This window comes from Mirounga leonina, unplaced genomic scaffold (assembly GCF_011800145.1).
Source record: "Mirounga leonina isolate KUSES-001 unplaced genomic scaffold, KU_Mleo_1.0 Mir_101664, whole genome shotgun sequence".
Classification (NCBI taxonomy): Eukaryota; Metazoa; Chordata; class Mammalia; order Carnivora; family Phocidae; genus Mirounga; species Mirounga leonina.
This window is the reverse complement of record NW_023270175.1, coordinates 266,031-282,722: the sequence shown is the minus strand read 5'-3', so window position 1 is coordinate 282,722 and position 16,692 is coordinate 266,031. Positions and strand designations below refer to the sequence as shown.

Sequence of the window (16,692 nt, the reverse complement as noted above, 5' to 3'; positions counted from 1 at the left end):
CCTCAAAGAAGTTCATTTTCTTGGAACGTTTGTAATTTTTTAACCATGAATTCATCTTCTGTAGACATTTTCTATAGGAGTCCCAAATACCCTAGGTTGTAAGATGTCTCCCTTTGAGGCAGTTTCACACTTACCTTTGTCAAAACTTTAAGGGTTTCACTGATTTCAGACCAGATGCTACTGTTAACTCCTTAGCTCAGTGTCCTCACCATTATAGTCAATTGAACGGTGACCACACCTCAATGCTGCACAGGTCTGGGATTTCAATTTCTCTCAGGTGGGACTTTTTCCCAACCATTGCCCAGAGGATACAGGAAGCTCCTTGACACTTCCCCATGCTGATGGGCCTACTTTCTCTGGTCTTTCATAACCTTCCAATTCTATATTAGTCCTACTTCACATGTACGAGGTTTGTGGTCTGGACCCTCCTTTCCATATGGTTATTACACCTCAGCCCACAATCAATTAGGCCTCTATCTAGTTCTGAAATGCCTGAGAGCAGTTTTAGTTTTAGTCTTACTCACTGCTAAATTTAAATTCTTTTGTTTTTGGCACCTAAGGATTTTTCATTCTTGTTCTGAGCTTGGTCATATATTTATATTATAATGATTTCCCCCCTTATTTTCTTTGTTTTAATTTTTTTTTGGGGGGGATGCAGACTTTAGATCCTTTTGTGGATTCTTGATCTGCCAGATTGACAAGAAGTCAACCTCAAGATAAGAATAACTCAAAAAGCAAGAGAGACATAAAATGTTAAAAAGTTTAGTCCAGAGAGATGACCCTTATAAGATCAGATTTAAACCACTCTAAGGAACTAAATAGTATTATGAAATTTCTTCAGAAATGAACCCAATATTCAAACCAGTCAACCCATTAGCAAAGAAAGGAACTAAAACTACCTTTTAAGCTTTATTTATTTTCAAATAAAAATTAAACTTCCTACTTTATTCTTCTGGTAATTAAAAATTAAAAATCCCTATATTTGAAGGGATGTATTATCAAATAACCAAATTGGTAAATATAGGCTTGTTTATATTTACTTTCACTTTGGTGATGATACCAAATTGTTTTAAAATTGAGACCAGTACTTTTGACAAGGACCTAAACTAATGTAAATAAAAAACAAAAAAAAGTAACATTATATATCTATTTAAAGTACTTATATTATGCTAGAGAGAGGCATGACACAAAAATGCAGAATAAAATCAAATAGTAATCTGTATATAATAATGTTCCATAAAGATTTCATAAATAATAATCATCATCAAAGCAACATACGTTGGAAAATGCTTGGCATGTCTGGTTTATTTCCTTTTGTCTGTGCAGAAGTTTCTGGCTGAGGTACGGGAACCCTATAAAAGATGGAAAAAAGATAACAAATAATTACAAAAAGACACTTGAATGAAAAAAACCTAATTGGTTCCATTCAGAATTTATTCTAATTCAATCAGTTTGCAAAATATATAGGTTTAGTTTCTTAAAGTAATGCACTAAAAATTTAAGGAAAAATATATACAAGTTAGGAACAAATATGCATATATAACTTAGTTCAACTACTGCAACAGATTTTTTATAATTTTTTTTTTTAAGATTTTATTTATTTATTTGAGAGAGAGAATGAGAGACGGAGAGCATGAGAGGGAGGAGCGTCAGAGGGAGAAGCAGACTCCCTGCCGAGCAGAGAGCCTGATGCGGGACTCGATCCCGGGACTCCAGGATCATGACCTGAGCCGAAGGCAGTCGCTTAACCAACTGAGCCACCCAGGCGCCCCTGCAACAGATTTTTTAAAGATTGTATTTATTTATTTACTTGAGAGGAAGAGAGAGAGCAAGCGAGTAGGGGGAGGGGCAAAGGGGGAGGGAGAGAAAGAGGGAAAGAATCCCAAGCAGACTCCCCGCTCAGCACAGAGCCCAAAAGAGGGCTTGATCTCACAACCCTGAGATCATGACTTGAGGCAAAACCAAGAATCCGATGCTTAACCGATTAAGCCACCCAGGCACCCCAAATACTACTGCAGATTTAAATGTTCTTTCAATAAGGCGTATTCCACAAAAGGAAGTATTTAACTTTATTAAATAGCAACTAAAGATGGATGGATGGAGATATATATATATATCTGGGAAACTGTCTGGCCTAACTGTCCAGCCTCCAGCCTCTTTTCAAAGTTTTCTGTAAGTCTCATGCTGCTTCAAACTCGTATTCCTCCTTTGAAATTTAACTCAAGCATTAATTCCTAAAAGAAGCCATCCTTGATCTCTAGTCAAAGCTCACTACTCCTTGTACATGCTGTTGCTCTCACAGCACCATGAATAAACTTCTATCACAGCATTCATCACTCTGTGTCCAAATTACAGGTTTATGAGTCTGTCTCTTCCAACAGATTCTGCTATAAGCTCTGTTATAAAGTCTACAAAAGTATAGACTTTATTTTTGTATCTCTATATACTATCTACTCAATAACTATTTATTGAACTGAAATAAATGGAGGAAAAGGGAAGTATCTTATTCTGAAACTGAGGAGAAGCCTACTTTTATAAGGAAAGATTTCCACCTTGTGGGCTATTAGCATATTTCTGTGATGAGTTTTTTCTACTGCATTTCCAAAACTAAAAGCATAAAGTAAAACAGAATGTCATATTGTTGAATGCCACGTAATATTGCTCAACTTATTTTATCAATGGATTTTTTCTTATAATGGTAGTATTCGTTATTTTGCTAATGAGTTATTAATGAACTAAAAAGAAGTAGCTTTTATGAAGGAAGCGTGCATCCATTTATTTACCTTTAAACCCCAGCAAATAAAAACATATTTTATAGTTGTAATTTGAACTTCTTTCAGTCATTGAAAACATGGTATTTCTAGAAATTAGAAAGCTGAAAACATCACCTGTGAAAGAAATCTAACTAAAGAATAGTTAAATTACATGTATTTTGAGATCCTTAAACAGCATGTATCTACTTTTTAATACATATGATTAGGAAGTGACTTTTTCCATCTGAAACAAATTAGAAGAAATAGTTTTCAAAACCCTAACAGCACCACTACATTGTACAGAACTTTTAAAAAGTAGCTTAGGAGATTTTTACTGGAATATGTAATCATCCATTTGTAGGACTTAAATGTCTTAAAGATGAGGGGATAAATGACAGAAGTGGAGGTATACAATGTCTACAGGTATCAACTGAGGAAAATGAAAAAAGAGAGATGAAAAGTGAAAAGATAAGTGTAGAAAAATAACTGAGGAAGAGAGGGAAAAGAGAGCTATAGGAAGAGAACATTGCATATGCTGGGTAGTGGCAGAATATTATAAAAATTATGTCAGAGACTCTAAGTTGTACTCTAATCTTGCGCTTTTGTCAACTTATTGACCTTAGGTAAATGTCATACAGATTCTATAGAATGTCATTCTCTCATCTTTATATCAGGATTATAATTAACATTATTGAGGTCTTAGAAAGTATCTTTCATGCACAGAAATTAAAAGTACTTAATATACATACACATATGTATAAACCCTATATTTTATCTTTTCTGAATCTCAGATTTCTCTTTTATAAAATTGAAATAATTATCCTGTGCCTTCCTCACTGGGATGTTGACGTTCAAATGATGTAATATAAATAATTTTACACTGTATATTGAAATTCTCTATACAATTAAATGAAGGAATATTTTCAGTGCCTTCTACCTAAGAAAAGCAGAAGATACTATACAAAAAGGACCAGAATATAGAATTTCTTTGAGAAATTGCTAATATAAGCAAATTAGCAATAATTTACAATGATCAAAAATGCTAAAGTCTTTGTGATCATTAATTCAAATTAGCAAATGCTTTTCAGGCAACAACCATTATTTAAAAACTTTTCCTATGGTGTCTTCTGCTTTTCTTAGGAGGAGAATTGAAAATGATTTTTTTGAAAATGATTTTTAAGGATTCATCTAACCATGGCGTGATTAATTTTCTCTCTTTATAGAGTACATATTACCAAGAGAATGAACTGAAGAAGTTTTTTTTTTGTTTGCTTTTTGTTTTTTTTTTAAAGATTTTATTTATTTATTTGACAGAGACAGAGATAGCGAGAGCAGGAACACAAGCAGCAGGAGTGGGAGAGGGAGAAGCAGGCTTCCCCCTGAGGAGGGAGCCCGATGTGGGACTCGATCCCAGGACCCTGGGATCATGACCTGAGCCAAAGGCAGACGCTTAACGACTGAGCCACCCAGGCGCCCTGAACTGAAGAAGTTTTAATGTCTGTTGATTATATTTTATTTCTCAGTGCTAACTTTTGAATGAGTAGATGGATTTTGACTACATTTTACTATCTAACAGAGAGCACCATGGTTCACTAGCTACCATTTGTATTAAAATGTTAATATAAGCTCTTAAATGGTCATATTTCTTATTATTATACCAACAGAAGCAGATCAACAGGTGATCTAGATGGACAAAACAGATATACAACCTCAAAAGTAAATATCTAAAAAAGAATCAAATGGGCTTTCTACAGCTGAGAAAGAAAACAGCTGAACTTTAGAACTATGGCACAATAAAGAACATATCTGGTCTTTGTCTCTCGTTCCTGGTTCAAAAACCCTTAGAATTTCCATAGTGACAAGAGTACCTCCGTTATGCTAATGAGGTAACTCATGGTTAGCCCCTAGACAGATTGAAGATAAGAACTGTTATCAGATACATTAAGCATATGGCTCAAAGGTTGAAACACCGAACTAGCCTAACCTCTATTACGGGGAGGGGAGCTGAAGATCAAGTTCAATCACATGGCCAATAATTTAATCTATCATGCCTAAGTAATGAAATACCCCCCAAAAATCTGGACATCAAGACTTGGTGGATCTTCGTGGTTGGTGAACACATTGATGTACCTACCAGGAGAGGCACAATAAGTTCTAGGGATCCTACATACATTATGGTGACTACAGTTAACAGTACTGTAATACATACTTGAAAGTTACTAAGAGTAAATGTTAAATGTTCTTACTATAAAAAAATAATAGTTATGTGAGGTCATGGATGTGTTAAATAATCTTATTGTGGTAATTATTTTGCAATACATACATGTATCAAATCATCACACTGTACACCTTAAATTTACAAAGCAATATATGTCAATTATATCTCAATAAAGCTGTGAAAAAATAAAATAAATATCCTTAGACCACTAAAAAAAGAAAAAAGAAATGAGACATAGGTGGTTTCTACCACTAGTTGTATTCAACACTGTAGTAGAGGTCCTAACCAGTACAATAATGCTAGAAAAAGAAATAAAAGCAAAATGATTGGAAAGGAAGACATAAACCACAAGTATTTGCAGATTACACGACTTATACAGAGAAAATTAAAAAAAAAAAAACCCTACAAACTCAGAATAAGTGAATTTATCAAGGTTGCTGAATATAAGCTCAGGATACAACCAAAAACAGTTCCCTGATTGGGCACAACTACCATTAAAGACTAGAGTTTTAAAAAATCTTAAAATCTAAAATGATTCTATACGTCAACTGCTTTATTAGTGTCTTGGTTATCTTTCTGCTTCAGAAAAACCAAAAATGTTAATTATATACAGTTCATAATGGATAAAGTTTATATAGGAAAGATTCATGCTTAAATAACTGGTCAACAGGGCGCCTGGGTGGCTCAGTTGGTTAAGCGACTGCCTTCGGCTCAGGTCATGATCCTGGAGTCCCAGGATCGAGTCCCGCATCGGGCTCCCTGCTCGGCAGGGAGTCTGCTTCTCCCTCTGACCCTCCTCCCTCTCATGCTCTCTGTCTCTCATTCTCTCTCTCTCAAATAAATAAATAAATAAAATCTTTAAAAAAAATAAAAAAAAAATAACTGGTCAACAAATATAAGCTATAGTATTTTAAATTTAAATAAAATGTATTTTTTTTTGTAGTTCCTCATTTTAAACTCATTGTCAAGTAGTCCATGCCAAGCGTGGCAGATAAGAGGGTTCTGTTATGGGTTATATTATGTCCCCCAAAATTCATGTTGAAGTCCCAACCCCCAGTATCTCAGAATGTAATCTTATTTGGAGATAGTTTCACTGAAGAGATAAATTAGTTAAAATAAGTTCATACTGGGGTGGGTGGGCCCCTAATCCAATGTATCTGATGTCCTTATAAAAAGGGGGAATTTGGACATAGACACAGATTGGGGGTGAGGTTTCTACAAGCCACAGAACGTCAAAGATTGCCAGAAAACCACCAGATGCTAGGGGAGAGACAAGGGGCAGATTCTTTCACACAGTGCTCAAAACAAACTGACCCTGCTGAAACTTTGATCTTGGACTTCTAGCTTACAGAACTGTGAGGTCTTAAGTTTCCATTGTTTAAGTCATACAGTTTTTAGTACTTCATTATAGCAGCCCTAAAAAATGAATGCAGATTTGGGTACCAGGAAGTGGAGTGCTACTGTAACAAATAATTTAAAAGGTGGAAGTGGCTTTGGAATTGAGTATTACATAGAGGCTGAAAGAGTTCTGAGAGAAAGCTTTTTGTCTTAGAGAATATGTATGTTTTTTTGAGAGTATATATGTTGTTATGAACAGAATGTTGCTAGAAATATGAATGTAAGAGGTGCTTCCGGTTAAGTCTCAGACAGCAATGAGGAATGGGTTATTGGAAACTGGATGAAAAGCGATCCTTGTTATAAAGTGGCAAAGGTCTTTGCTGAATTGTGTTCTGTTGGGTGGCAGGTGAAACTTGTATGCAGTGAACTTGCATATTTAGCTGAAGAGATTTTTAAGCAAAGTGTTGAAGGTGAAGCCTGGTTTCTCCTTGTTGCTTATAGTAAAATACAAGAGGGGAGAGAGAAGTTGAGAAATTGTTAAGAAAAAAGGAACCAAAATTTTGATACTTGGAAAATTCTCAGCCTATCTATACTGCAAAAATGAGAAAGCTTGCTCTGGAAGGAACACCAACAGTGTTGTTGGACAACCATTTGCCCAAGGCCTGTGATTTGTGGATCCCATCAACCATCTCAGTAGGCATGCTGCTAGCTTGGACTGAAAGGGACATAGGTGGGATGAAATCCGATTTCTGGGATTCTACAGTCAGGAAATGAGTTGATAAGAGATAACCAGCAGTGATCATGTGTTATCTTTCAAGAAAAGGGACAATGATCCCTCAGTTCCAGAGGGCAGGGGCAGCACTCAGGGCCAAGGAAGTGGGGCTACCATCCTGGTGGGCCCAGAAGATACAGTATCCTGCCAGAGAGGATAATTCTGGAGGCTTGAAATCAATTGGAATTGGTCCTGCTAGGTTTTGAACTTGCTTGTGATGCATGACCCCCTTTCTTTCCAATTTATCCCTTTTGAAATAGGAATGCTTATCCTCTGCCTGTCTTATCATTGTGTTTTGGACAGATAACATGTCTAGTTTCACAGGTTCACAGATGTAAAGAATTTTGCCCCAGGATGAAATCACCCTGCATTTCAACAGTACATGATTTAGATGATGTTCAGATGAGAGTTTGGACTTAGAGTTGATGTTAGTAAGGGTTAAGATTTCTGGGATGTTCTGATGGGTTGAACATATTTTGCATGTGAGAAGGACATGAATTTTTAGGGGTCAGAAGGCAGACTGTTATGGGCTGAACCATGTCCCTACTAAGTATCAATATGACTACCAATACATAACCAATTACATCTTCAATAACCCTCAGAATGAGACCTTTTTTGGAAATAGGGTCACTGAAGATATAATTGATTAAGATGAGGTCTTACTGGAGTAGAACAGTACTCCAGAATAGGTCCCTAATCTAATATGGCTGGTGTCTTTATAAGAAGGGAAAATTTGAACACAGGTATGCACACAAGGAAAATGCCATGTGAAAATGAAGACAGAGATTGAAGTGATGCTTCTAGAAGACAAGGAATGCCAAAGATTGCCATAAACTACCAGAAGCTAGGGGAGAGGTATGGAAGAGATTCTGCCTTGCAGTCCTCAGAAGGAACTCACTCTGCCAATGCTTTGATCTTGGATTTTAGCAGCCCTAGAAAACTAATACCATTTCTAGTGGAATTGGTCATTTTACACGGTAGAAATAAAAAAAAAAAAATATGCTACGTGTATACTTAATACAAATGACTTACAGTTTGGCATATGGCCCTTGCAGAATTCTTTTTTTCTTGGTAGGGCTCAAGCTTGTATATGCAGTTTGAAAACACTGAGAGCTCATAGGATCATCATCTTGATGCCGTTTATTATTATCTCTTTCCTGACTTTGATTTTCTCTCCTAGCTGCTTGGGATGTTGAGGGTCGGTTAGCATTCTAAAACCAAAAATTTAGAGAAAACATTTTAAACATTCACAAAAATTATTTTTCTTAAAAGACTATAATTTTAGTTTATCCATTTTTTATAATCTTAAGAGTTATGACAACATTTTTGCAATCATAAAAGTGCTTTCATAAAGCTGATTTATAGATAGGATTATATTTATCCTAATGCATCTGGTATTAAAATATTTTTTAAAGGAAAGTAAATAAAAGTCCTTCTTATACTAATATAACTGAAAAGTTGGATTAGATGCTATTTCCATATGAACAGAAATCCTAGAAATAAGTTTTTAAAAGACAAATTCACAGAAAAAATTAACTCATTTGTCTTGATTGTGCCTAGATTCCAGTAATGGCCTTTTCTACTAGAGCCTTTATCCTACAAGAGTCATTGCTATGTCTTAAAAAATCTGGGTGAGACTGCCATGCCAGATATGACGATAAAAATTTCCTGTGAAAGTGTTCCTATAGTTCTGGCCTGGACAAAAGGAATGGAAAGAATATAATCATACATACCACCTGGGAATTTAAGTAAAAAGAATCATAATAGGCTCAAATTATGCAGAAAGCAAAAATAAGATACCAAGTGTTGAAGGCCTTGGGAAATATCAGAGGCTGTGAACTTCAGCCCAGCCTGCTCCAAAATAAATGAGAGAAAAAGGAAACAAACGAAACACATAAATGATTTTTTTTCCCTCTGAGGTTTACATCATTACATCATGTGAGTTCTGAATAAAATGTACAAGGTACCAATTGTAATCATGATCACAGTGCATTCAGAGATATACTATTAATTCTCTGGCACCATACCCGAAGTGTTTCTGATGCTGAGGCACTTTCAGTTGCACTGGCATGGGGGATATACTTTATAACCGTAATTATTCCCTGAATTGCAATGCGCTTTTGTTCCCTATACTGCAAGTCTTCAATCTCCTTCCTCACTTCACTTATAGCTGTCAAGAGCGACTCAACTGCAAAAGAATAATTCCGGGGAAATTGTAAGTTTTAAAGAACTGAAATGATAAAAATAAGAATTAGATTTGCAATGTCATTTCACAACATGAAATCATAAACTTGCTACATAACTTAAATTTGTGAAATTTATGTTGATGCTTGACATCATCCCCTTATGCAATTTTTGTAAAATAGGCAAAATATAGTTATCAGTTAAATTGCGATACAGTCCTCTAGTCTGGAGTCTTAATTTGAAACAGAAATTTTGCATATTGAATGTATGGTTGACCACTGAACAACAGGGGGGTTAGGGGCACCAAACCCCTTGCAGTCAAAAATCCATGTATAAATTTTGACTCCCCCAAAACTTTACTAAGAGCCTACTATTGACCAGAAGCCTTATCGACAACATAAACAGTTGATTAACACATATTTTCTATAAATATTATATACTGTATTCTTACAATAAAGTAATCTAGGGAAAAGAAAACATTAAGAAAATCCTAAGAAAAAAACATTTACAGTACTGTATGTGTATTTACAAACAAATCACATATAAGTGGATCTGTAAAGTTCAAACCTGTGTTGTTCAAGGGTCAACTGTAATTTACACATCATATTTCAAAGTATAAAGTGTTGCCTAGCCACTGCACAGAAATATACATTTTAACATATACAACCATATACTACATATTGCTGGCATTATGAAGTACAAGAGGATGCCAATATTTAGATGATGGTAGATCAGTATTTCAAGGTTTCTCTTTTTTCCCCCAAACCATGCAATTATCCCACAGCTTTTAAAAAAAGAATATACTTATATTAAACTCTTCAACCATCATATCTTAATTCTACTAAAGTAAATTAATGTTAGGCCTCTCATCAGTACTTATTCTGCACCTCATTTATTTTGGTGTCATTTTTATTTAAAGGTAGCGCTCAACTGTGTAATATCCAATATATATCATTCCACAAGAGTAGCATAATACAGTGTCAGTATTTTGTTATCAAATTATCCAGTGTCTCCTTGATATCTTTAGTCTCTGTATGTAATGTCATAGGAGTTGGATCTACTAAAGTCAGATTTGATCTCAATAACATTGAATCAAGATATGATGTCCAGTTAGTCATCATCTATGTTCTCCCTTCTCCTAGTCTAATAAAATCCAAATATTAACCTTTAGGAGGCATGACATGTATTTTTAGATCTTCATAGAGACAAAATTTTTATCAGTAAGTGTTGCTACATATTAGCTCATGATATCTATCACACGTATGGCATCGAAACATATCATACATGACGAATAATTACATTAGTACCTTTGACAGAACTACTATACTTTGAAAATGTCTCTGGCACTGGTGGATAGGGGTAATATCCACCAATAACAGTATTCTTCACTTCCTCAGAATCGGTCCTTGTTTTAATCCAATGAATAAAGTTTTTTACCTTGGTGTCGTTGGTATATGGCTGGCCTCTATGACCTTTTTGCAAGAAAGGTAAAACCAAAAAATGAGAAAAAAAAACTCACTGTAATGAATTGTATGGACTTTTTTGGTATAAAAACAGTATATCAAAATAATCTCTTGTGTCACCAAGAAAAGAAGTTCATTTATTCACTGTGTAGCAGATTACACTTAATATGTATACAAAAATTATCAAAGACAGTAAACCAATCCTACGTTGAGAAGGAAATCAGACATATTAGAATTTAAGTGGACTAAACCATAGCTGCCTACAGGACAAAGTCATAATGAAAAGAAAACTAATAATCTGGATTTTTCTAACTATCAAAATGGTTGGCATCTTCTTAAAAAACTGATTTTTAAATCATGTATTAACCTAAAGGTATGGCATCATGTTTGAACTGAATTGCCTATGATATACCTCAGCATTTAAATTCATGTTCTTAAAACATATTTAACAGTATCATTTACATGTGATTATTGTTAGTATTTATAAAATGAGGTATTGACAAAGATGTGTATTACATCCTTCCTAGGACTCTTCTATTGACAAATTTTTTAATTATCAACATGGTAGTATGTGAGTAAGCACACCACTCCACACTATTTCTTCACTCATCTGGAAACTTTAAACTTTATTGTTTTGACCCCGTTATCAGAAAGAACGGAGAAAAATGATGTGCTTGTAGACAACTAATCAGACTCTTCTTGTTATATAAGTAAAATCTGAGATCAGGGACCAAAATTTGATGAACATTTTTAGTTAGTACTTAAAAATATTGTTTATTGTATCCATATTGTGATATAGGGCCTAACAGTCTTCAATCTATCAAAGCAATTTATGATTATCTACCTTACATCAAGCAGGAATTAAAGTTAACCCAAGGACATAAATGCAATTCTCCAGTGAGTCACAAAATCATTGCTTCAGTCATAATTAATCTAGAAGCAATACATTTCATAGGCTAAATATTCTTTGCCAAAACATCCTTACAGCAATAAAGGAAGTCAAAACAAAGCTATCCTGTGGTTGAATGTTGGGATGTAAAAATTAATTTAATTAATAGAAAATATATTACATCTCCAATAAAGTATAAACCAAGATATTGCTCACCAGTAATAAACACTCGGCTCTCATTTGTAGTGGTTAGGTAAAGCAGTTTAGGTACTTGAGTGTCATTCCTGACAACTTTCAACTGTGTACACACGAAATAGGTCACTGTAGAAAATGAAAACAGTTATGAAGAAACTTTGGCCTTTCAAAGAGGACATACCAAGATCAGTATCTAACACAGTGCTTCTCAAACTTTAATGAACATAGGAATCACCTGGGACAACTGTTAAAATGCGAATTCAGATTCAGTAGTTTTAGAGTGGGGCCTGAGATTCTCCACTTCTTAATAAGCTCTCAGTGATACTAGTGTTGCCAGCCCTTTGACCACACTGGGAGCAACAAGGATCTAACACTTACCTTTTTCTTTAGATAAAGGATCTAACACTTACTTTTCCTTTAGAAAGTACAGTGGCTGCACCTAACTGAAGTTACTGCTTGCACAGTTGAAGATGGCAAGTCTCTCTAATCAGGCATACAACTGAGTGTGAACAGTTATTTCCTACAGAGAAAAAACGCTTAGTTTCTCCAGGATGCTTTTACTGATTAACCCAATCTAACACTGATCCCTGAATTACTCTGACTCCTTCCACCAGATAGGGGTATACACTGTTAACTTGAATTTCCTTATGCATGTGTTTATCTTAATTAGACTTTAAGTCTCCATGACAGGGCTTATACAAGCCATTCTTTACTATTCACCTTGCTGAATTGTTTTCAACTGTCTATCAATTAGTTAGGTAAAGTTTCATTAAGCCAACAACATTTTTTAAAATTTTAACTTATCACATGCCCAAAATGGTTGTGGTCTTATGAACTAGGAAATGAAGAAATAAATGTAAATACTTGTATCTCACAATAATGGTAAGTTCTCATTTGAGATAATACTTCCCTAGAGTATGATAACGATAAATCCATTCACTGTATCTAACATTTCCTAATTCTTTATCTTATAGCAACAAAAATAAATCTGTTGAAATGACTGAGTAACTCTCAACTAACATCACTCTTCCTTTATTTACAAAACTACAAATATGTCACTATTCATGGTTAAAGATCTTGATATAGGAATATCACAGAAACTTCTAATTCTCATTTCATGACTGTTAAAAATCAGACATTCCGACCTGACACCTTCTAGCTGTTTGACATCCAAGAAACTACTTAACTCCTCTGGACCTTTGTTTCCTCACCTGTAAATCTGTAAAAACATCAACTTTGAAGAAGGTAACTAGGAGTACAAAATGAGATAACATGTACGAGCTTCTGGTACATAGCAAACACTCAATATTAATTCTCCTTGGTTTTTCACTCTCCTTAATCAAAAGTAAAAAAGATTCCCTACTGGGCGCCTGGGTGGCTCAGTTGGTTAAGCAACTGCCTTCGGCTCAGGTCATGATTCTGGAGTCCCGGGATGGAGTCCCACATCGGGCTCCCTGCTCAGCGGGGGGTCTGCTTCTCCCTCTGACCCTTCCCCTCTCATGCTCTCTGTCTCCCATTCTCTCAGATAAATAAATAAAATCTTTAAAAAAAAAAAAAAAAAAAAGATTCCCTACTACCAAAGGATTCTGGTATTATTCTAGAAGATACTTGGTCATGTTCCCCTTCATGGGCCTGAAGCCCCCTCAATACTCACCAATCATTTGATAATTTTTTTCATCTTGGTCAAAATATGAACATAAATTGCAAATGTTGTCAACTACTGTACTAGAGTAAATCTCACCAAGGTCTGTATAAGGCTTTCTTAGAAAGACGTATTTTCCATTATCCGAAGAAATAGAACATGTATACTTGGCAACATTTCTGTGAAAAAATCATTATCTAAAACTTGTGTCAACTTGTTGTTTCAAGTGGCTACAAAGAGAGAGGGCCCTGGCCATAAAACCCACCTAAAACGAGGTAATGGAATTGTCATGAGAAGTCATCACTATCAATCATTTATGCCCTGAGAGAAGTTACATGAGAAATCATAGCTCCAATCACCTTGGAAGCCCATGCCTTGGTTTTGGCTAAAATTCTTTCTGCCCTCTCCCTCAATAGCTAGCATGAGGTTTAGCTCCATCCAGATATATTTTAAAATTTTAATCTCACAAGCAGATGGTAGAAACTAATAAGGTAATATCTGAATGGTGTGGAATGCTATTTTGTAATAACCAATAAAGGCGTAGCAGAACAACTCTTTATATGGTCTCTAAGTATCCTGATGCTCTACAATTTTTACCCTGTTGATTTTAAAAATTACATATGGTCAAGACTGGGAGTTTTCCCAGTGTTGGCAAACATTTAACAATCAGTATTTTATTCATATAATCACTTGAAAAAACAGTGAAATAACACACTGTAGCTATAATAGCTTTGTAGTAGTACAAGTTGGTATAAGGAAAAATTCACTGAAGTTGTTAAAAAGTATTAAATATACTTTTTTCTTATCATAATAGATCTGAAGCATACCTAAAATGTTTTCAAATGAATAAAGTTAGTGGGAAAAATACCTCTGTATCTGAATAAATGCAAGGGGGAAATGTCAACACCAAAGTAACTAAAATATTGACCAGCTGGTATAACATTGCCAATGTAATATTAATTTAATACTCAAATGAAATCATACTGTCATTATTTAATTACACAGTCTGTCAAGCCTCTACCAGTTAATTCGATATTAGTAAAGTCTTCATTGTCTTTTTTGTGGTCTACTTAGTCAATTTCAAAATGGATACAAAGGGAACTGATTGCCTATGTTTTAGTTTCACTGAATGTTAAGCTTTTATGCCTGAAATGCTAATAATGAGAATTGATAAGAGCACCTGTTTTCTGAAAAACTGGTTTCAATCCCAAATTAATTCTGACTAGACAACCAGAAGGTGGTTAATATCTGTAATACCAAATATAATATTAATACAGAAAAAATTTAAACATGCTATCACACTGCTTGAATTTGCTAACTCAGTATCGTGCCACCCTGTAAATCAGTACACACTTTAACATTTTAAGTTAATACCCCCATTTCCAAAAATAAAAAGATGCAAATACTGGATTGAGTACTTGGGTAAATATTCTCAAATATTTCTGGCTGAGATGTAGAAAACAACTCCACTATAAATGGCTGTTCTGAAGTCCCGTCAGCGATGTGAATCCAACGATATGACCAAAAATCTTCACGGTTTTCTATATGGATAGGATATTAGAATAAATGAAGGTAAACAATTATGCATATATGAGCACAGAACTATTCACCAAAATATTTTTTATGGCTTTCAATTTTAAAAGCTTACCTTTTTTTTTTGACCGCTGGACCCTTCCTACAAAAACTAAAATGCCAATAACATCACAGATGTGATTTTCTGGCATATCATCCAGTTCTGACCTAAAAAAAGCAAAATTGTTAAATATTGTATCTTTAAACAGTGAAAAAGCATTCTAAAATTATGATTGTGAAAATATATATCTATATAGTTGATACTCCATAATTTGGGGTAGATTTTGAGCAATAATAATATACTGTTTCAGTGGCTAAAGTTAAAAATTAATATTTAAGGTATTTTACATGAGTATTCTACCTTGTGATAAAGCGGTGATTTAATTTTGGCAATCTCCATTCAGGTTTCACCTGCTTTTCTGGAATGATAATTATGTTAGTTGGAGGATCTCGAAGGTTCAGGCAGATTTCTGAAAAACAAATATATTACTTTAATATGACATTTAATACAGATAAAAGAATATACTATGTGCACAAATTACACAGCAAAATATTAGACTGAACTCTTTTGAGCCCACCACTAACCCTAAGAACTAGACCATTATCAATAGCTTTCTTCTACTTATTCCTACATTATCATATCTACTTATCTCTTGACCAAAGGTTAGCCATTTCTTAGATTTTGTGTTTTATCATTTTTCTTAATTAAAAAAAAAAGTTTTTGTCATTTATATGTTTTTGCCCAAACAAAATACTATTTGTTTTGTTTAACTTTATATGGATGAACTCATACCATATTCAGTGTTCTAGGGCTACCCTTTTCACTCAACATTATGGTCCTAAAATTCACCCATGTAGCTGCATGTAGTGCTTTTTTATTCTTATTCCCACTACTGAATAATGTTCCAGGGTGTTGATATATTACAATTTCATTTACCCATCATCGTGTTGATGGACATCTGTACTATTTCCTGTTTTTGCTATTACAAACAGGGTCACTATGAATTTTCTGTACATATCTCCCTGTGCACCCAGGCAAAATTTTTCTAGGGTATTATACCCAGGAGGGAAACCCTGGATTGTACAATGTACAAAAGTTCCACTCTACAGGCTAATTCTAAACTATTTTCAAGTAATTAACCTATTTATAGTTCTACCAGCAATGTGTAGGAATTCCCATTGATCAGCATCCTCTCCAAATTTTGCTACTATCAAATTTATTTTTTGTCAATTTAGTGACACAAAATGACAATTTGTTGTGGTCTTCATTTGTACTTCTCTTATTACTAATTATGTTGAATGACATTTCATATATTTATGATACATCCATGCATCATCTTTAAATTTTTTTTATTTTTAAAGATTTATTTTTATTTTAGAGAGAGAGAGAGTGGGGAAGAGGGGCAAAGGGGGAGGGAGAGAGAGTCTTGTAAGTCGACCCCACACTGAACATGGAGCTGGAAGCAGGACTTGATCTCATGACCCTGAGATCCCAACCTGAGCCAAAATCAAGAGTTGGACGTTTAACCAATTGCACCACCCACGAGCCCCTCATGCACCCTCTTTTGTGAAATACCTGCTTGTGTCTTTTGCCCACTTTTCTATTGAATTTTTATCTTTTTTTTTAAGATTTTATTTATTTATTTGAGAGAGAGAGAGAACACAA

The 16,692-nt window shown here is 34.6% G+C and overlaps 1 protein-coding gene across 1 annotated transcript in view; it reads right to left on the bottom strand.

Moving 5' to 3' along the window:
• Nucleotides 1–16,692, bottom strand: part of RADX (RPA1 related single stranded DNA binding protein, X-linked) — an 82,788-nt gene that overhangs the window by 47,670 nt on the left and 18,426 nt on the right. The window contains exons 4-11 of the mRNA XM_035006635.1: nt 15,388–15,496; nt 15,103–15,194; nt 14,873–14,995; nt 11,834–11,938; nt 10,573–10,737; nt 9,109–9,269; nt 8,114–8,292; nt 1,279–1,352 (exon numbers count right to left, since the gene is read on the bottom strand). Coding sequence (XP_034862526.1) covers nt 1,279–1,352; nt 8,114–8,292; nt 9,109–9,269; nt 10,573–10,737; nt 11,834–11,938; nt 14,873–14,995; nt 15,103–15,194; nt 15,388–15,496 — 1,008 coding nt within the window. The remainder of the gene's footprint in view (nt 1–1,278; nt 1,353–8,113; nt 8,293–9,108; nt 9,270–10,572; nt 10,738–11,833; nt 11,939–14,872; nt 14,996–15,102; nt 15,195–15,387; nt 15,497–16,692) is intronic.